Below are 23,170 nucleotides of genomic sequence, written 5' to 3'. Positions count from 1 at the left end.
GGCATAATTACAAGCGGAGAACGGAGTAACTTGACGTCACAGCAGGCATAACAACAGCCTGTGTTTCTCTTGAGTGTTTTCCCCGGGAAACAAACACAATACACACAAACGCAAAAATACACAAACACACACACACACACACACACACACACACACACTCGTGAGCTTCCCCCAGACCAGTAATCCAAACGAAAATATCTTCCCTCCGTAGTATTTTGATCATTTGCTCCGCTAATCAATCAGATCGATGGATTCCAGAGATGACTCCGTAACAGTCAGTGGGCACCACTCAACAGCCAATCAGAATGAGAATATGCTTCACATGTGACTTATTCAAATTGCGAGTGATTGAGTGACAGATGTTTAGGAGAAAATGTCGGAGAAGAGAAAGTTTGAGAGTGGCGCTCGGGAAAGGAAATTGTTGAGGGAAAAGGAGTTTGGAGACAAGCAGCTGTTACAAAGCATGCCTCCAAGCCTTCAGGTTATTTTAAACCTGTTGGCCAGGATGAGGAGGGAGGACAGGTGAGTTCTGTACCGAGCGGCAGCGGTGCCGGTCGCGGGGCCTCGGAGCCAAGTAGGCCGTCTGGTTCTGATAGCGATGGAGTAGCGGGAGGGGAAGAACAGACAGGAGGGACATTATCTGTTGGAGGAGATTGAGAGGACAATGAGGACTTGCTACGTGGAGGGGAGCCAACGGCAACCGGACAGATACATGAGGGAGGCCCGATACGTGACTCATCTGGAGGAGAGGACCAGGTGCGCAGAGCAGAGTGGAGAAGTGCGATCACAGAGCCTGCCGAGGAAATGACTTTCATTTGTTGTTTAAATAGGGGGCCTACAAAAGCCCCAGGGCCTGATGGCAGGTTAAGTTGGGCCTGGGTATAACACCCTTATTACTTATCGTAACTGCACATCCAACCCATCGATTAGCATCGTGAGAAGACACAGAATCGATAGGTATATATATCATCACTCAATGATAAGAACTTGTGAATTATTAACAAAAACAGACATCAAAACACGTGGCGCTAGGTAGCAAAAAACGCGAATATGTCTTACCTCTGTTGTTGTCTGATCAAAAGTTGTCTTCAATGGCATTAAAATGATAAAAACGCTGCTGAAGGTTAATCCATAGGTTAATCCAATGTGTCTGTGTCACTTTGAAATGATTTCTGATAATCCATAAGCAATAAACCTACTTTTCCGTTTTCAGATTTCAGAGGGTGAGACAGGTTTTGATTTGGGAAAACGACATGCGTGAGGCCCCGCTTTTTTTTGGTAACGTTGGTGTGTATGTGGAAATTCCCCTTCGATTATATTGGTATCTTGATACATATGTTGTACTTTGGATTCCTAAAGCTTTTAGTCTACTAACCCATCATCCAAGGGTAGGGTGACTTTTCTACATCCAACTCACAGGTTTATCATTACTTTGAGAAAAAGGATTATTAATTTTCCCCTTTTAGAAGTGTAGTTATGGTCATTTGTTCTGGAAATGTCATTTTCGACCCTGACACCTGAAAAACATGCTTGGGGCCTAACAGGATATTGCCTTGGTCTTTTACTTAAAATATAACACCAGATAGTAATCCGTCAAACTGTATCTCCTGTTGTCAGGTTTTATCAGTTAAATGGTAATTCAGGAAGTAAAACATTTAGTACTTATCGCAATCATTTTAGATCTTTCGCTTGGGCCTCGCTGGGTTGATGGACTATGAGAGCTCATCACATAACAGGATTTTGGGTATTTTTTGGTATTGAGGTTCTCACAGTTTTCATCAACATCAACATTTACCTTTTGCTGCCATTTGGAGCCGCCAATGTGCACAAAAGCTTGCCTAAGTTTGGTTTCCAATTCAAGAATAAAGTTTTATTCAGGTCCAATAGATAGTCATCTCCTTTGTGTCTTATTTTTAAGCTTTCTGATTACTTTTTAAAGTATTTAGTGTGTTCTTTAATTAAATGCTTTATCACAGTACATGTCATTTTAGTAGTAATGGCAGGTTTGTTTTTATAGATGACGCTTTTTTATGATATCAGTTTCTTGTACACTTGGTATTTTTATTCTCTGAAATTGTTTTATATAATGGAGATATCTAACATGTCTTGGGAATCATTCCATATGCATTTGCCATTTATTCTGATATGCATCTTTGGCCTCTCTGCTAATTGTTTATTTTCTCATATAGAAATAATGTTACTCTCACCAAACTACTTATTTTAGGATCAAATGTCTTCAGATTATCGAAACTGGGGCCTCTAACCCAGGTGCAGGAGAGTGCAGTAGTGATGCTTTACTTTCGTGGATCTTAAAACAGTTACATTTTGTGCCGAGTTCAGAAGTTTTCCACCCCCCAAAATTATATAAATGTAAATCTGATCATAACTAAAAAAAAAAGTCTTGAAGGAATTATTGAAATTATTCTCAACAATCAAAACTGATGGAAAGACGTTCTTTTAGACAAGCTCAGTCCATGTGTGGTGCTGGCAGTTTTGGTGGTCGGCTATTTAAATGTTCTACCAAAAGGAAATATGACTTTAGCCTGCATTAAGTTTATCCTCAGATGAAAAACTGGAAGCAGGACATCCGCTTCTCATCAGTACTAAGCCTAAACCAAAGAGGCCTGCCGAATTTGGATAAAGTGGAGAAAAAAAAGGATGATGCCTCCTCTTGAAATGATGATCTATGCACCAGTCATGTTTACGTTGGTAATCTCTGAGGCCTGCGCAATCAAAACATCACTAATTTCACTACAGATTGGAAACTGTGACATCTGCATTTTCAACACACTTTAAGGGGGACTGTTTCAAAGAAAAAAACAGGCAACTGGGAAGCATCCATTCCTCATAATAGCCCCAGTGATGAGAAGGTGACTTAATTCTTGACCGCTCACATGTTTTTAAGTGTATATTATATCCATACTGTAGTAGTGTAAACATTATGCATTAAATATCAGGGCTGTCGGTCTAACAGACATGTGCTGATGCAGGTTGGGTTGTTGAGTGTTTGGCTTGTTGACATGCATGACTCTGCTCTGATTTCGAGGAACGGCTGTGACGTTACAAAAGGCTTTCCTTCTTGTCGAGCTGCCCAGCGTCAAGCTCTCAAAACCCTCCTGATTGATTCTACATACGGTTCAAAGGGACTTTTCTGCTCTTCGTTCAGCAGAAACAAACCCTAATGCCACCAGCTTGGACTTATTATGACTGTCCTAGGAAAGAAGCTTGCAGAGGTCACTGTTTGAAGTGGTGAAGAAGATAACAAAGGAAACGACACTGCTTATTCTGCCAGAAAACCTTGATTCAGAAAAACACATGATTCTCGAGGGGTGTTTTGTACCCAATGTACCCAAAAACACAACCTCGTGAAAACTCTTCACCTGTTGGGGTATGAGTTTGTTTTCCCATGAACCTTTCCACCATGCATCAGCCCTTCTGCTATTTAGGAATAACTATTTACGCTGTGGGGGTAACCATCAGACAGGTCCTGGCCACAGACACACACCTCCTCCCCCTTCACACACACTCCAAAAGGGCTAAATAATCCCTTCACCTATTTACACAGGAGAGATGAGGCCGTGGCCTCACCTTCAGGGCATGCTACTTAACTCCTCGAGTCACTTGTTGAGTAATCACAGCATTCTCCTACCTGCCTGCCTAATTATAGAGACATAGTGTGTATGTGTGTCTCAGTGTGTTAGTGAGAGACTCATTATTTAGCAATGCAGGCCTCACAGGTAGTCAATTACACAGGCTGATTTTGCATATTATAACTATTTTCTGGATACAGTTGCATGAAAAGAAGCTGGGGTCAGGTGTTGTGTCATATATTGTGAGTCACAAGAAAACACTTGTTATGTGGTTCCATGACCTTCATGTTTGAGGTGCAGGCTTTGAGTTACACTGATGGGCTAATCTTTGGAAAAATTGTCCATTTTAACTGTTACAGTTACAACCCAGAGATCCTTATTTAATTCTCTTTGGCGATAAGCGGTAATTGCAGTGTGTTTTTGGATCTTACTTTTCAGATGAGGCAAAGTAGGCCTACATTCCCATTCCTGTTTCCCCAAAGGGATCTGATTTTGGAAAACCTAACTACAGTAGAGATGGCAAGGTATATTGGGTACAACAGCTTGTCGAAATACCATTTTAGTTTTGGGTGAAACGATCCGATATTATAAGACAACAACAACCCAAACAACATGGTTACATTCAACCTTACATTACATGTTAGACGAAGAAGTGTCTTGCCCAGGGACACAACGACATGCTGACTGCAGTGTGGTTTGAACATGTGCTCCCCTGATCCGAACACCAACGCACTAGTCCACTGCGCCACACACCTCCCATGTGTTTTCGTGCACCCCTTTGGGAGTTTAGTATTCCCATTATGGCAGCATTGTTGACTTACAAAAATCACAAATCTAAAGTGTAATTCCTGCCACATTTTAACCCGGATGTTAGCCTTGCTATTTCTTTTTAATCAGGTCCCATGGTGGTCCATGGGAAAGGGGCGTGACTAAGTGATTTTTCTCGGGAATGTCACCGCAGGCATCCAGTTCATAATAGGCAAAAGCAATGGCTATTGTGATGATAAAACGTCATTTAACGGCCATATATTTAAATACAATTATTCTAGATTATTACTTAATTTAACGCAACTTTTAGGAGCTAAGGTTATTTTGGCTCAAATTGATGTCTAATTATTACTTTTTTTAAATAAAAAACAAGCAAAAGTTGCTACTGAAAGGAAGTAAGCGCCTGGTGGTGCACGGATCATGGGCCTGGGTAATACATTACTGCATCTTTCTTGTATATGGCCAATACTTAGACACATCCATTTTACATAACGTAAGAATAGCCCGGTCTGTTCCTGGAAAAAAACAGCTGACGTAAGGATAGGTAAGATCCTTTATGGCTCCATGGAGCACCATGGGAAGGAGGCCTGTCCGTGTCCTGGAGGAAGGCCTGCAGCTCCCCTTTAATCCCTCCAGGATCCCTCTCTCAGAGCCGGGCTTTGCTTCGTGCGCAGCTCTTGGCCGAGTTAAAAAGGAAAGTGTGGGACACATTTCACACTTTCTCCCGTGTCTCAAGCCAAAAGAAGGAGCTTGTAAACCAACGATGTGGAGGGAAATATTCTCTGCCACACAGACGGTGGTTCAGTACTAGTTGAGCGTGGGCTGCACATCTTCGCTGTTGACCTTATAAACCAGCCTGAGAGCGGCTTTGTTTATTTTCAACATTAAAGATGTTGATAGGGGCAAACCCCTCTTTTAATGGTTTTTCAGTACATTTGTTTTATTTATTATATTATATTATATTGCTTTATTTATTAAAAAGGATCCATCTCCGATCCATTCTGCCTATGGTTTGGAGTCTAAACCTACTTTAATATGGGCTATTGTGGCAATGATATTTGCCTAAAGGAATTGTGTCTATTAATACAAACGCGCCGCACCGCTTCATAAGTGACTCGATTACCTGTGTATTTGCCTTAGCTTAACGATGTATAAAAGAGTTTTGTCTCCGTTATTTTCCATTTATTTTCTGTCTTTGGGTATCTTCGCCGCCGCCGCAGCTCGAAACGCGCAAAGGGCTGAACGTTTCCTAAGGGGGCTTTTCTTTTGTTATAAAAAAAAATATGAACATTATTTTTCTTAGATGAATGCAAAATGTATATCATCTATATTCCAAGCATTGAAACCAAAAAATAAATATCGGCCACACTAACATTATTTGCTTCATGTCAATACACAAAAGCAAAACAAAATGCATGTAAATATGAGGATATTAAAATAATTGCTGAACTAATCTCTCGTTCAAACAGGCTCGTTTGTGGTGGCGAAGTCGATAGGGACTTGGCTTGGTAACTGGAAGGTCACCAGTTCATGTCCCGGCAAGACCAAGTGCTACCGAGGTATCCCTGAGCAAGGCACCGTTCCCCACACTGCTCCCCGGGCGCCGTTCAAAATGGCAGCACACTGCTCCTAATACTAGGATGGGTCAAATGCAGAGAAACAATTTCCCCACGAGGGATTAATAAAAAGTCCATCTTGTGCAGTCTGATTATTATACGCCGAATGAATTGTCCATAAATACAAATATGTTAGTGCCTGGATCCAAACTTTATTAAAAGCGTGCCGGCTGTAGGCCTATGCTGTTTGTATAAATGAACAGCTGCCAACTGTGAAAGTAATAGCCTATGTTGTGATTAATCATGTGACAAAGTAAAACAATTATATCTTACATTTAGAAAAGTTGATAAGATATCAAAACCGTGTGTTTTTCGTTCTTCTTAACGAGTGAGACGGCAGAACATAACAAAGATCACAATATTTTTTAAAGTCCATAGCCTAGTGTGCGATTACAGAAAACCTGCTTTAAAAAGAGGAATTCGCATAAATGAAAAGCTCAAAAAACCTTTTATTATTATTATTATTATTATTAGCATCATTATACTATATTATTCGAGTTTAGTGGTGGGAATGAAAACTTTTAAAGATGAATACAAGGTTAAAGATAAGCGTGACTTCAGGTAAAAAAAAGTATACATTTGTGGAATTTGATGAAGACTTAAAAACATGATGAAGAAAAAAAAATAAGCAGCTTGAAGGTGAGGTGCAGGATAGAAAGGATAACGGGGGTGGGGGCTAGCTGTCGAGGGATGTTGGGTTGGGGAAGGGGGGTTGTCGGTTGCAGTGTCGTGAGGTGACGTCAGCTTGAGGCGTTCTGCAGAGAGCTGGCAAAGAAAACCAAAGCAGCTCCGCTGAGAAGCAACCAAAGCGCTGATTATCGCGGACGCAGCGTTTACCCGCAGCCGAAGCGTAAAGTGGATTTACTGAACACCTGCATGGGGAAACTCTGAGGCTTTATTCACTTTTTTTTTCTGTCGTCTGCCTTTGCTGGAGACCAACTGGTGAGTTAAACACACACAATGTCTGTCTGGACGCTGCATTTTAGCTCAGGTGTTCGGTCAGAGGGATGGCTGGCTGGCATCTCGCTTTTGGTCGTTTTACGCTTCGGATTTTGCAAAAATGTGTCACTCACACAAGTCAAGGTTACGTATGATGTAGAACAATTTAATGTTGACAAGTGCTGACTCCATTAAGAAGTGCTTACTATCGGCTGGTTGGGGTCAGAGAGACAGTGGTGACCGTAGAGAGGCCAGAGGGGATGCGTTTTTACGCAGTGATATATGGAGTCACACAGCACCAGCGTCTAAAATATAGCAGCTGTAATCATCTGAGTGCATTAGCATCGTTGTAAACCAGAACGATATACCAAGTAGATTTCGTTATTTTCACCAGTGCTCTCCTGCATGCATCGCTGACGCCTTAAATGAGATAAATGAATATAAAGTGCAAGAGAAGACTTACTCAGGACATAGAGTAGCAAATGTGTGTGTGTGTGTGTGTGTGTGTGTGTGTGTGTGTGTGTGTGTGTGTGTGTGTGTGTGTGTGTGTGTGTGTGTGTGTGTGTGTGTGTGTGTGTGTGTGTGTGTGTGTGTGTGTGTGTGTGTGTGTGTGTGTGTGTGTGTGTGTGTGTGTGTGTGTGTGTGTGTGTGTGTGTGTGTGTGTGTGTGTGTGTGTGTGTGTGTGTGTGTGTGTGTGTGTGTGTGTGTGTGTGTGTGTGTGTGTGTGTGTGTGTGTGTGTGTGTGTGTGTCAAAGGTAAACGCTGATGGTGAGTTAGGGTTGTTATTACAGAGAGCCCCAATCCTGACGTTCTGAGTGAAAATAATTTATTTTAACACGATAAAATAGAGATTTTAAATCAGAGTTGGCATTGCAGGTGATGCTCAGCCGAGTTTCATGTAGTCTTCCATTGTAAGGCTGCCTTACAATACTTTGGAACAGTCCAAATACAATAATGAAACGTATAACTTTTAGAAATTGGCATTACAATGAAGGTTTAAGAGACGTTGTATTACTTTGTAAATATTGTTATTATTGGTTGTTAGTTAGCAAAGTTGTCTTTACTTTATTTATAATACTTATTTTATGTGGATAAAAAGAAGAAGATCAATCTAGTTGACTTATATTTGTGAGTGTTATGTTCTGGAAATTGTTCTCCTGATGCCTCCTTGTTCTTCTGTTTTTCAGGAAATTGGAATGGAACTGAATCAGTCGAAAAATGTTATTTCTTGTGCGGACGCAGGTATGACTTGTTCTCTTCACAACTGTTTAATGATTATACTGCCTTATTTGAGTCATAAAACTAGAAATCCTATGAAATAAAATGATGCTGTGGTCCAAGTATACCTTTTGGATTGTTGGCGTATAAGGTCAGAGCTTGTTATTGGGAAATCTCGCTGCACACAAGCTGTGCGTGTTCCCAGGCATCTGCTTTTAGATACAATTTGTCTGATATGTGGTCAATTATTTCCGCAAGGTATTTACGACATTACCATACCAGTACATATCAAATAATGAGAGGCAAATTGAAGCGTGCATAAATCCAACTAAACCAAACTTTAAAACAACATTTTAAAGAAAATAACACAAGTTAAGGATTCTTATAATATAATCTGCTACTTTCTTTTGTCTGATTTCGGATGACAACCATTTCCTGGTGAGTCGTTTTGCCTTTAACCCCCCCAAATGAAATAAATCAATAAAACAAACCAGATAGACAGCAAGCAACAGAGAGCCTAAAAAAGGTTTCCGACTAGAAGTCTATGGCGTTATTTTATTATTTCAATTAACTTGTTAAATTAAAAAAGAGGGTTGCTATAAATCTGGATTTAATCACATACCAACAAAAAAAAAGATTGGCCAAATGTAGACTGGACAACTTTGGAAAATATCCGTGGTTTTAAAAGGTATTAAATGACAGACATGCACGTGAAGTGGATATTAGTTGTGTACAATCCTTTTACATGTTTACATTTCCTTAAGAAAATATTAATTTCTAATAATACAGCAGCTTTAAAAGGTCACATCTAACTAGCACAACACATATTGGAAACAATTATTATAAAGACAAGACTGGCTAAAAGAGGTTTGGCGTGCTGAGTATGTTTATATTGCTACTGCTCAGACTAAATTGACGTCAGTTACAGTGGAACATATTTAGCTAATAAACAAGTGCGTTTTATGTTTTTTGGGGGGTAAACTAATATCAAGAATATCCTTTTAGTGTGGGACAACTTTGTCGTTGTTTAGGACTAATTCCACATGGATTTCAACCGTTTTATTTTTCTATAAAAGCATAGACAATATCAACTGAGTACATCCAATAAACAATTAGGCTACATGTATTCAACTTGCGTATGAAGTCCCAGCGGTTTTTCATTTGTTCTATTCCCGGTTATGGCCATGACAGTTTATGGTTTTATTTACACCTGCATAACCTTTGTCAGGTTGTTTGGTTGTCAGGCTTCAGGTCAAACGGGCCTTGGACCATGCAGGGAAACCATCACCAAGGAAATAATCAGCTCTGTCCTTCTCCAGTTACAGACCGTGTCCAGTTACATCTCCACTGCTGTCCTGCTCGCCAGCTTTAATTTTCTATATGCTTTGTTTTTTTACCCCCACAGGACTTATATGGTTGCCTCACACTTAAGATAAACACACATACTGTGTAGACCGATGTTTTTGATTGTATTTGATGAGTGATTAACGTTGGCCCCCCCGAGTTTATTTTCACTTATTGGACGAAAAATATGAGTGTTTGCATTTCGACTGCCCTTTAACCTGTCCTGACGGATGGAAAGGCTTTTTAACTCATCCATCACTCGCAAGTGCAGGACGTGGGCAGGGATGCAGCCTGGGTATTTAGATTACTCCCATCTATCAGCCTGTAATATCTGCTTCTGCAGCAGGGGAGGGTATAATCAGGAGCTCCTCCATAGAAAATACCATGTGCTGTAAATCCTTTAATTTTCTACGGGTACTTCAAGGGTCAGTGGGTTTATTATGATTTGTATTCCACTAGTGCACCAATATTGATATACTATTAGAAAGGGGATTTTTATGAACAATATCTGATATGTTCCCGTAACAGGCATGACTGTTCAGTTTTTCAACGGTTCTTCCCTAAAGTTATTGTAGAAAGACTTCAGTTCTTTAGCTTTAAGATGCACTTTTGCCATACTAATCATAGTGAGCAATAGGCGATTATAAACGCAATATAATTATATTTTACCAAATGCACGGTTCAACCACGACTCATATTCCACCTCCGCTCTCTTTGTAACCTTTTTACGCACTTAGAAAGTGAGTAAGCATCTATTGGAAGTGGTTTTCTGCTCAAGGGCACTTCAGCTTACTATGTGAGGGTCGAACTTTTAACAGCACACACCAGGCTGAATCATCAAATAATGACAGGTTGGCTATATGATAGCTAGAAGATATTCAGATTTCTTAATTAAAATGAATGAATGTAGCAGTCTGCGTAGAAATATAAAAGGTGAGCCCCATTTTTCAACATGCTATGGGCAGAGAGGCTGAACAAATGATGGAAAAGGTGAATGTTGAGCCCTTTCACAATTGTCTTTCAAAAGGGCCTTCGGGGGAGTTTTCCGGTCGGACGGGGATCTCATGTCAGAAGTCACTGTCATGCAAAGCCCCCAAATGCTCGAGACTGGCGCCGGTGACAGTCGCTCCACCAGACGGTGAGGCCGGTGAGCATTTAGCCGAAACATGTAGGTTACAAGCCGAGCCACGTCAGAAGGTCAGCCGCTTTCACATTGCAGAAGACTGCAAGCTTGGCATGTGCAGTCAAAAGAAATGTGCAAATGTATACGTAATTTTGTGATTTGCACTAGGTTTTCTGTGCGGGCGTATTTGCGCAGAGGCGCAACAACATCTGCCTTTTCATGGTTAGTCACTTAGAGGTGATTTTCATCAAAAGTTACATTGTGCTGCTCTGTTTGGATAATTTGTCTCGTTTATTATTTAGCAAAAAAGTAGCCATAGCTAATTGAAGACAAACATATCACGTTTCTGACTTCATTGGTAAATGTTGCGTTATTTTGATTGTAAGACATATGATTTTAGGTCTAATACAGATATTCAAACCTGCAACGTTGCTGTAAGTCCGTATAGGTGATGTACAATGATACTAAAACGGGATGGGGTCAAAGGCAGAATACAGCTACAATACAATCAATAATATTCTGCGAAAAAAACAACAACAAATAAATCCCTGACTTCCCAAGATGCACTCATTTACTTAAACAATAAACAAACAATGCTGCCTCATCTGGTGCCACCCTGACTCCAAACTAATTGAAATAAGGATGCTTGGCCTTCCTTGTTTTGTGCTGCGTTTTCCAACAAATAAAGGATTTTGTAAAAAATAAATTGTCTCATTTCAACTGCAGCTGCTGTATTACTGCATGTCTCACTCCAGTCCAGCACACACTTAGAATAGCAAGTCAACATCTGGAGGAAGCTAGTTCTCCACAGACATGAATGTTCAGAGGGTTACAGTTCACTTTAACTGCGCTGCGAGTCAATGCGCGCACTGTGCAAGCGTGCGAGGGATGAAAGATCAGACCAGAAAACACCCTGAAATGACATCAGAAATTCAAATCAGATGTTTGACTTTCTGATCTACTTTTAGCCTCTTCAAAAATAAGGCTAAAGTAGCAGCACGTGATTTTGTCTGTAATCCAAAGGTGCTTTAAAAGTAGTCCGGCCAGCCATTTGTCTAACCACACTGAAAATATGCACATGTGTCAGAATCAGCAGACACATTATGGCTAATTGTAATCAGAATATATTATGGAGGACCATCAATCATAAAAGGATGTTGTGCTGAGAGATCCAGAAGTGTTGTCAAACGTGGTGTCGAAGTTTAGAAAAAACATGTTTTATTCATGTTGGATTATCTTTGTGTTTAGGGGAACGTGCAGAGCTAACATATCTGCTGCTATCAACAGATGATTGCAGCCTGGTGTTTGTCCTGCTAATTAAATAACAGCAAAGTCCCACAGCATGTGAAGTCATGAGAGCTCTGACCTGCCTGGCCTTTATAGTCCTGGTTGTTTATTTGTCAAAGTGAAACAATCTGCTGATAGAGCGACAATGGTCAGTTTACAGTGAGGGCCATTATTCATTCACACAATAATCCTCATATCACCGTGCACTTTTCATACTGAGGAAACAGTAACTGGGCAGGCCCGTGTTGGATGGCAAATGTTTATACAGCTCAGTACATATCCGAGATATACATTGTGTGGGTGCGTGTGTGTATAAGCGCACAAAATCAAACATACCTGCACGAATAAAAGGCCTATTTTACTCCAAAAGAGAAAAGCGTTTCATTGCGCGCGCCCGAGAACTGAAAAAAAAAAAAACCGCTGCAAAAAATGTCTGCCTTGCAGTCTAATACCGAACCGTAATTGTAATCAAATTGGAAAAACTGAAAGAAATTGCCATTGTAAGAATGGAATACGATGTTCCTGCACTAACAAATACATAAACAGTGTTTATATTTGCATGCAATAAACCCAAACGTCTAGTAAATGATGGCACTTTTCTCACTTGTTTTATAGGTTGACGTCAGAGTTATTAGGGTGGATGTTTTCTTGCAGCGGGCAGTGGGTGGGACTCGCTTATTTTGGGGAGGTTAAACCCAGCAGAGGGGTGGAGAGCCGGAGCGCGCTCTCGGTCACAGCGGAAGAAACTTTTCCCTGCACTGAGCACTCACTTTGTAGAGGGACAAGGGGCTTCGTATTTTCTATTGCTAAGTCTTTTCATCTTGGAAAAACAACACTATTGTTGGAGATTCGCCTTGTCTGATTCATCCCCTCATGTCGTGGTGGAATTGTTAAGCTGTTGAGGAAAAAACGTTGTGCACTCCCAAGGATTCACCCAGTTTCCTCTTTGTACGCATCCTTCTCTTCAAGGTGGGATGAATTTGGACAGAATCGCAGAGGCAGTGAGAGCCCCGCCGGCCCGCGACGTGGCCCCCGCGTTTCATTTACCGAGAACTTCCAACAGCAGTCGAGAAACTTTAGAGAACTCAAGCAGCGAGTCTTCAGACACAGAGTTGCCAGGTACACGGTCAGAGTGCTTTTAGCAACTCGCTTCCTTCTTCTGAGTGCAATAACAGTTTATTTTACGTCTCCACAAGCTCGGTCACGCATCTCGGCAGTTACGGAAAAAGGAGACAATATTAGTTCACTTGTGTTTGCTTATTCTAACAGCTGGGACGATTTATATCCGTGTTTTACGATGCAGCATGCACACTGTTCAATACATTTAAACAGTTCAGTAAAGTAAAGGTTTGTTTATGTATCCTCTGAAGTTTAATGTACATAAATATAACAGAACTGGATGGTCCCGTTTTGGTGCAGTTACACCCCTTTTGTTGTTTATTGCGCTGGCTGAAGCAGACACTTGGCAGGATCCCGAGGTCTGTCAGGCAAAAATGTGCAGAACAGCCTGGCCTGCTGTCAGTAAATGCATTAAAACAAACTATAAATATTGAGCCCATCCACCAATCTAAACTGAAAGCCAGAAGGTCTGTATTACCAATCCTCAGAGAAGCTTTTTGTTCTTCAACTTGGCCGGCTTTTTTAAAAGAAAATGTCTTCTCTGTCTCAGTTAACATGTTGGAAAAAAATAGCATAAATGGCTGAATATTTATTATTTCTTTCTTTCGTTGTTAGTTATGGGACTTGCATGGATAAAGATGGTATGGCTTTACGTTTTAAAGTTGCCATTTTTTTCAGGGCAATAATTCAAAATGCTATATTTTGTGATTCACCTTTGCACGTGTTGACCCTTCAGTTTAATGAGGCAATCTTGTTAGAACACGAATACAAGATAGCAGTCGGGAGATAAGACCTCGTCGTAAAGAAAGTATGGCTATTGATCTATAAGCGAGGCAGACCTAAATGTGTTTGAAAGAATCGATACTAAACTGTCAGACATGTTTGTAAATATTTGGTTTTAATCTGTCACTCATGGTTGTTTATAAACCTTTTGTAAATAATTGATTTATGGGTTTAGTTTTGCTTATTTCATGCTTGAAAACAGGCGTTTTCTGTCATTAATAATACAAAGTTGTGTGTTTTTTGCACGTTGCTGCACTATAAGGTCTGAAATGTTTAGTTTAAAACGTGAAGAATCCAAGTTTCTAAATGCAAAATGTTCTATAGCTGCAGCATACACTAACTCTCCCCATTTGTGATCTACAGAAAAGGAGAGAAGCGCTGAACAAAGGAGCGATGACGGGAACGCGGATGATCCGAAGAAGAAGAAGCAGCGGCGGCAGCGGACTCACTTCACCAGCCAGCAGCTGCAGGAGCTGGAAGCCACTTTCCAGAGGAACCGCTACCCGGACATGAGCACCAGGGAGGAAATCGCTGTTTGGACCAACCTGACTGAGGCCAGAGTCCGGGTAAGAGACCGGGCCGACCGCCGCGCGTAATGCGTAAAGAAGATTTGAGAAATACATTGCAACTTCTCCCCTGCCCCAATATGCTCTCTCCTGTGCAATATGTTTTACTTTAATCCATAATTTAAATGTGGATTCTCGTTTTTTATCTGGAGCAAAACACTTTTCTTGGACATTTCTTAGAATGTTTCTGCCACAGCCTCCACCAAGCTTTTACAGTTATGAGTAAAAGCCAAAAACAGATAAAACAATTCCTTCCTAACGTTTCATCTTGTATCTTTAATACTAATACTTTAGAGCTGATCTACAATGGAGACAAAAATGATTCGAGAATTCTCGACCAATTACATAAATAAATGAAATAACTCGAACACATATCAACTAATGAAATAACGGAATTAAGAAAATTAAAGCAAAAAGAAATGTTAGCATAATATAAACAAAACTATACCTAGAAATCTATCAACCTCCAATAATGGCTTCATAACAGAGGTACGCTGTTAATGCACTGCATTCATACAAATATTTAGTGTTCAAACTAACATTTTGGGGCGAAATGCACCATAGCCGTCTTAAACTGTTGGGATCTGTTGGAATTGACATCTCTTTTTGAGGGTGTATCCGCGCTGCTAATGGAACCAATGGAGGATTTGTCTTTTGATGTGATTTTCACAGTTTGGACCCTTATATGTCCCCGTGGACTGGAGTGCACAGCTAAATCTGGAGTTGTGTGCAATGAATTGAAACCGCGTGTGATTATATTTAATCAAGGACAATGTTTGACATGCAATCATAACCAACTTTAATCATAAAATATGTATTTATTATAATACAGAAGTACAAAAATAGCAGGCTTTTTACTCGATCGGGTATTCCTGCAGGCTGCTCTTTCCTCAAACAGAAACGTTCGTTAAACACAATTCAGTTGGTTTTCAGCAACTGGCGCCTGAAGGTCCTTCAAAACCCCTCCGTCTCACATTGCATTTAAAAAATGCATACAGCTATTTAAAGTGCAGGGGGAAGTTTTTTTTTAAAAAGTATCCGAACAAGTTTAGAGTGCATGGTTTTTCACTCCTGGAGCCAAAGAAGGCGAATGTCAAACAGTCAGTCTTTGATTTTGGCTGAATAAAAAGAAAACATTGTGAGGCATGGCGTGACAACTCGCAGCCTGAACATGTCTGGTTCATATCTGAGCATTTATTAAAATGTTTTGACATTTTAAAGTGTTTGGACTTGACCTTTTAAGGTCATCAGTGTTCAATCAAGCTTGACAGATTATATATTGAGCTTGATTGATACGTGTGGGCCCAGCTATTTTGAATTTGCATAATGAGGGTTTATTTCTTGTTAACATGCTAATTTAAACCCACATTTAGTTTTGCATATTTTTTTCTTTTTTGCTCGGTGCAGGCTGTGGAGTCTGTGTGTTTCCTCCGCAGCTCTGTGTCACATCACTCACGTCTTTGTGGACAATTTGTCCGCAGCACTGTTCCCTGCTCGACTATAAATACATTGTGCAGGCCCGTCTGATGATACCAATTGTAAACTGTTTCTATTATGAATAAAATAATGACTCGCAAAGTGCCGATTTATGGATACTTTGTCAGGTTTCGATAAGGCGTGACAATACCCAGAGGCACGTTTCTGATTCATGGAAAACTCACCCCCTGCGCTTTTTATTCATGATGTAAACTTGGTTTTATTTTGGAGTGTCTGCCCCACATACTGATGTAGTCTACACAAACGTAGACCTTTGTTCTACCCACATGAACACAGTAATTCATTTCATCGTTTGATATTTAATAATAGGCACCAACAAAAATAAACTGATATGACTTATTATAAGTATATAACACATCGTTGGCTAGCCTCAGGTCAGAACACGACTATTCTGTTGGCTATGTATTTTTATTTGAATAACATATTAATGTAGCCTTTTCATTTACATTTTGTTAACAATTCTTAAATATGTCATGACAGATTTGGAGTACAGTATTTGGAGATTTCAATTTAATCGGAAAATGTGTATATGCTCTATACGAAATTGGGTAAAAAAACCGGTAATTTGCGTTTGTACAATGATTGTACTACAATCATAAAAGCTATTTTAACCGGCTATTTGTAAATAACTTAAGCAAAATAAACGTGGCTTTGAAAATAACAATTCTAAACATATATGCAAGCAAAAAACAACAGTTTTGATCCATTAGTATGCATTTCCACCTCTACCGCAGTCACTCCTTTTTAAGCAAATTTAAAGGAACATTTTACTGGATGAATTTGATGCTCTTGCCTGTAGCTTATTGACACGAGAGCTGCAGCAGCTGCTCTTGTAATTTAAATGTAGGTTGCGTTGAAGAAAACATATTTTAATATGTAAATGTTTGGTGTGCTGGGGGGAAATAACAGTTCTTAGTCACATTGTAACTGCACATATTTTATTCTTGTATTTCTACGGGTATACATTTCTACCATATTTCTACCACAGTATTGACATTTACATGTCTAATATGTGTAATATGTAATTGTAAAGCGCTTTGAGCACCTGTAAAAGCGCTCTAATTAAAACATGTAATCCATTATTATTATTATTATTTTTATAAATATTGCTATATTTGAATGTTATTATAGTTTTCTTAAAATTGTTTTCAATCAGTGTATCATGTTTATGTATGCAACGAAAATACCAAGACAAATTCCTCGTTTGTATTACTTGGCAATACACCTGTTTCTGATTCTAATTGTTATACAAATCCAGTTTTTAAATGCTCAATCCATCTAATACAAAGTTCAGGGTTGAGCTTTTAAAAACTGATGATTAATTTCACATGGGCAAGTTATTTTCCATATTTAAAACGACACACACTGATTTAAATAACTTTTGCCTTTATAGAGCCTAACTGTAACTTTGCAAATTCGGCAATTAACCCCCTGCATGATCAAAGCTGAAAGTACAATCTGGGCCATGATTTGTAAACACTACACACTGCTGTAAACACATTTTAGACATTAAAGAGATGTCCTTGTATAGATAATGTGGGATCGCAGCTTCAAATTAAAAAAGAAATGTGTGTGGTGTGCCTTTACGTTACATACATTACAATGTGCAATTTAATTAGAGCAATATTTAAGTAAACCAGAACGATATACCAAGTAGATTTCGTTATTTTCACCAGTGCTCTCCTGCATGCATCGCTGACGCCTTAAATGAGATAAATGAATATAAAGTGCAAGAGAAGACTTACTCAGGACATAGAGTAGCAAATGTATGTGTGTGTGTGTGTGTGTGTGTGTGTGTGGTGTGTGTGTGTGTGTGTGTGTGTGTGTGTGTGTGTGTGTGTGTGTGTGTGTGTGTGTGTGTGTGTGTGTGTGTGTGTGTGTGTGTGTGTGTGTGTGTGTGTGTGTGTGTGTGTGTGTGTGTGTGTGTGTGTGTGTGGTGTGTGTGTGTGTGTGTGTGTGTGTGTGTGTGTGTGTGTGTGTGTGTGTGTGTGTGTGTGTGTGTGTGTGTGTTTCCATATAGCGGCATAGAAAAAAATAAGCAATATTAACTACAAGTATTATATTCGAGAGAAAACGATGGAAGGGTCATTATTAATAGAATTATTTGAAGTTGGATTTAATCACTGCATAAGATACTGTCACATCATTTGTAATAGGCTAATACTTGGTTTTTTTGTGCCTATAATAAACACATGCAACCTAAAGACAAATGTGTCTATTCTGGGTCCACTTCTCAGGTTACTTTGCTTATTAATGTTCTCACTGTGTCTCTCCTCCAGGTGTGGTTCAAGAACCGCCGGGCTAAGTGGAGGAAGCGGGAGCGCAACCAGCAGATGGACCTGTGCAAGAACAGCTACCTGCCGCAGTTCAGCGGCCTCATGCAGCCCTACGAAGACATGTACCCGGCCTACACCTACAACAACTGGACCAACAAGGGCCTCACTCCGGCGCCTTTATCCACCAAGAACTTCACCTTCTTCAACTCCATGAGCCCCCTCACCTCGCAGTCCATGTTCTCCGCTCCTAACTCCATCTCCTCCATGACTATGGCGTCCGGGATGAGTCACTCCGCCGTGACGGGAATGCCCACCCCGGGCCTCAACAACATCAGCAACCTGAACGGGATCGGTACATCCGGTATCAACTCGGCCATGTCGTCGTCCGCATGTCCATACGGGCCCCCCGGCTCTCCGTACAGCGTTTACCGGGACACTTGTAACTCCAGCCTGGCCACCCTCAGACTAAAATCCAAACAGCATCCAACTTTTGGATACAGCAGCCTGCAGAGTCCCGGATCCAGCCTGAACGCCTGTCAATACAACAGCTGACGGGCAAACAAGCCTAAATCCTATCTACAAATATAAATAAATATATATGTGTTGAACAGACACGGTGTCAAAGCTTTCAGGCTATACCTGCGGATGGGGGGAGTGGGGGGGAATCAAAGACAACTAAACTGGATTAGTTGCAGACAGATTCAAAAAAAAAAAAAAAAAAGAGAGAAAAAGGATTATGCGGGTTAAATGCGTTTACCGATGGACTTGCACAGCAATTGAAAGGTCCATTTTGGGGGATTAAAAAAATTATGAAGACTTGTTACATTGCTGCATTGTACATATAAAAAAGTGTAAATATATACAGGTCTAACGTATAAAACAGACAATGGGATTTTTTATTTCTTTTTTTGTGCTTGCTTGCTTTTGAGGACAGCTTGGGGGGTCTCGATTTACATAAGGTTTTGCAAGAAAAAGATATATAAAGTTTCGTGCATATCATGAATCCAGACTCAATAAGAGAAAGGTAGCCTATATTGTACATATATTATACCGCTTCTGTGTGCTTTCTATTAACCGTTTGCAGACTCCCACCGGCCCGTTTGACTCCATGACGCCTCCCGTTTAGTGATTTTACTTTGAAATGTTTTTACATTTTGTTTGTTGAATAGAAAACCCCGCATGTTTAAACTTGAGTGCAACGTATTTTGTACGATAATGTAAGTCTTTGCAGAGCTAAGTTCATTAGCCTAAAGTGTATACAAAAGGTGATTCAAAGTCCCCATGTGTTTATGTTAACATGTTTGTTTGTTTGTTTGTTTGAATAAACTCCAGGAAAAGAGAAGTTTATTTCAAGTAGCCTATGTTTCAGGGGAGAAAAATCGCAGTGGGCCAGTTGTTTCTCAAAGAGGAGCGAAATTAATAACTATTTTGATCCACTAAAGGCATTATTTCATAAGATAAAGGATTTGTGGGACTAGCCAGTACTTAGTATATTTTATTTTGCTTGAGTTTAATTTTAAACTTTCTTGCATAAGGCCTATATTTGTTCTGTGAAGAGAAATAATTCCACTACATCTTGCAGACTATCAGACCCCAATCTACGCCAAGGAATAAATGGGATCCTTGTCCATTAAGCCATTGTTTTATATTGGTATTTGGTGAGTATTCAATCAGTAGGCACATTGCTCGGTGAAGAATCTTAAATCGAAGGCGATTTCTTTTAAAATTATACTTTTTTACAATTTCTTTACATTTGTGCATGATCTATATACGCTCTCATCACACTATAATAACTCTAACCATATTTCACACCAATCAGAGGTTGAACTAGGCCACATGTGTGTTGAAGACATTTATATTTAAGCTGCACAAATGCAAAACTCTGAAACAAACCCCTGTCAAAATGCTTGAAATAGGCCTACAGAAGAAATCTGCATGGGCGATTTGGTGACAATCTTGAGCACGTTGGTAGGCCTACAATGCAAACAAAATTAATTGCATCAATACCATATCTCGTTTTTTGACACCTGCAGAAATCCCCATATCTATATTACTCAGCATTACCAGCAGACTGATATTAGCCCATCACAAATGTCAGTAATGATTGTGTGCTTTAACTGATAGTGTTCATGATCTATAAAGAGAGGATATAGGAAACACTTGAATAAACCATCATATGTTAGACAGGCTTCTAATAATACAGTCTTTCTGGCATCTGAAGAATACTGATTTAGACAGTGCTACAAATGTACTTTTACATTTATTACACAAATAAATATTTGAAGGTGTCTTTTTTGGAAACATTAATCATACATAGTGGTTCTAGCTCTATACTTTACATAACACAATACAAAAATACCTATAAACTCGAACAACAGTTTCGTAAATAACCTCTCATGACCTTTCACTGCAACACAACAAGTGAGTGTTTACCTTGAGGGGGATAATCTTCCTCAAGTATTTTTACAATATTTAAAATGTTCAATCTCGACTTGCATCATGTCAGTGAAATCTTGAGTTTATGCCTAATTTCTTTCTTTCAGTGACTATAATATTCCTATAATATTGCAGCACAATGCCTTGACTTTGGTGGCTTTTTGTTCCTCTATAATACTCCAGAAATAAATGTAACCTAATCTTAAAGTTTTGTTTAATACTCATAGTGAATATGCACCTTGTTGGAGAATGTCTCCTATGACTATAATTTAAGAATTCCACATAAAAGAAAGTATTTTATCTCCTATTGATATGGCTTTCACAAGAGATAGTCTTCAAAACGTAAAAGCGAGTTGGTTGAAAAAGTAATCCCATTTAGTGGCTCTAAAAATGTTACCTGCATGGTGTCTTAGCCTTGCATTATTAATAATATATTATTTTGTCCTGTTGTCCATATAAAAAGTGGCTTTATGTTCATAATATGCATATTAGATTCAAGATTCAAAGGTGTTAATGTTAGATGCACAAAAGCTACAGTGTAGAAATGGCAATGAAAATCTTATGACCCGAGCTCCTCCCAACAATGCAACGGTTTTTTGCAACGTTTTATAATAAAATACAAAAGTACAAACAAAAAATAGTGCAAGAAGTCTATATACACGTAAATATAATATGATAAGAACAGAATGTCAAATTAAATATATTAGCCTACTTACTTTTTGTATAAAATAAATGTCTTAAATCTATAATATGGCTACCTGTAAAAAAAAAAAAGTGTTTCATGTAATTCGGGTGCTTTTCGTGTGAACTCAGGCTTTTAATATTGCTATAATATTTTACCACGGTTCATAACAAGTCACAACAGTATACCAGCAGCGTGCGCGGACACAAATTCTTTCTTTGGGCGCGCCCGCGTTTACTCAGAGCGGGCATGCGCACGGGCTGTAATTGCAACTATCGCTATGATTTCGAAATGTTTGACGAGAGGACAAAGCACACTCGAGGCTAGTGATTGGTAGCGAAAACAAAGTGCGTATACTGTCGTAGAGGTGACCAATAATGCTCGTTTCCGGTTAGAAATAAGACCACTGTGAACGCGCCTGAACCTGGAGGACAAAGTTCAATAGGCCGTTTTATAGCAGTTAAATATTTGAACTAGGGTTTCTCTGGTAAGGAAATCCCCACTTCTTGGGAATTAGAGAGACTGTGAAAGAAAATAATAGAATACAATACAATGTTGTAATGAGTTGGGAAGTGTTTTATTCAGGATTCATTCTCTCAAAATGATACACACACAATTATAACTTGTGGTATTATCACGTGTGTTTCTTTGAAGTTCAGCTCTTTCTCACAGAGCTTAAGTTTACAACAGGTTAGATACATAAACAAAGAAGGTAAAAAGAAAAGATGTTCTGCTTTTTAGTTGAAGCTTTTTCATGGTTTCAGTTTCTTAATCAATTAATCAAGTACTCAGCAGATAAATCATCAATGGAAATAATTGTTGGTTGCAGTTCCACACATTCTAGCCCAAAAGCACCATAGGCCTATGTCAACAAGGCCAGATCTGCATTACTTTATGTTGTGGCATTTACTTTTGTCTTGTGCCATTTTATCAAAACTTTTATAATTATGATTTTCATAGGGCTTATGTGGTGCACATTCCTTAATAAAGTAGTTTTAATAAGTCAAATTACAGCAAAGTAACATAATCTGAAGCTTCCATTTTAGGTGCTAGTCAATGGAGGCCCAATAGCAAACATTTGCCCTTATTACAGCCATGGTTACGTTTACACTGTAGTATGCATGAGAGAAATCTTGATTGCATAAGGCCCACCCTCCTTTTCAAAAATTAAAGATGTCTTTATTTGGGTGACAGCCCCCATTACATATTTCATCAATGTCTTCAAAGTCCCAATTTTGCAAACACCACCGAACATAAAATGACAGAAACTTTTATTTGAAGCCATTACACTTCTGCTGCTGACATCTGAATAGTGTCTACAACCATGTTCCTAACCTAATCAACAAAAAAAACACCACTAAACCAAGGCCTTCCCTGAGCTTTGACTACAATGCTGCTCAGCTTCTTTAAGTTTTCTGCTGCCAGCACCCTGCAGCAGCATGTGATCCTGAAATATGCACTACAGCTGCTGCATCCATAAACACACCAGGTCCCTGTTTAGATCCCAACCTGTAGTTTATTCAGAAGTACTATAGTCTTTATATTTTAACAATACTGTCTCTGTAATCAAACAACAGCAGCAGGGGTCTATTAAGACAGGACCGGCCTCTATCTCTTATAATGAGGGTAACTTGTATCTCTCAGTGTAAAGGCAGCTGCTACCACAAAAACAAAGAAATTTCATCTGGTATGACAATGGACCTGAACTGGTGTGAGATACAGTGCAGACTTTCAAATGAACGAGAAAAGCATACACTTACTGTGATAGATTACTTATTTATAGACGAATATATATACCATATCCTAAGTGTGCTTCAAGTCTCTGCAGGTTGATTTTCATACCAGCTTAAATCAATCAAAAGTAATGGCTGCTTGGGGTGAAAAAAGCATTTGGTCCAAATGCTTTAAAAGAAAAAGCTGACATGA

At 39.4% G+C, this 23,170-nt stretch overlaps 1 protein-coding gene across 1 annotated transcript; it reads left to right on the top strand.

The window, feature by feature from the left end:
• The first annotated feature begins 12,670 nt into the window (after positions 1-12,670).
• Positions 12,671-19,452, top strand: pitx1 (paired-like homeodomain 1). The gene is made up of 3 exons (XM_034099493.1): positions 12,671-13,004; positions 14,151-14,353; positions 18,130-19,452. Exons 1-3 carry the CDS (start codon positions 12,860-12,862, stop codon positions 18,676-18,678), a joined length of 897 nt encoding a protein of 298 aa, XP_033955384.1. The 5' UTR covers positions 12,671-12,859; the 3' UTR covers positions 18,679-19,452.
• Positions 19,453-23,170: the final 3,718 nt, after the last annotated feature.

Source organism: Pseudochaenichthys georgianus, chromosome 14, assembly GCF_902827115.2.
Source record: "Pseudochaenichthys georgianus chromosome 14, fPseGeo1.2, whole genome shotgun sequence".
Lineage (NCBI taxonomy): Eukaryota > Metazoa > Chordata > Actinopteri > Perciformes > Channichthyidae > Pseudochaenichthys > Pseudochaenichthys georgianus.
Note: the sequence above shows the minus strand (reverse complement) of the source record. Positions and strands in the feature narration are given on the sequence as shown.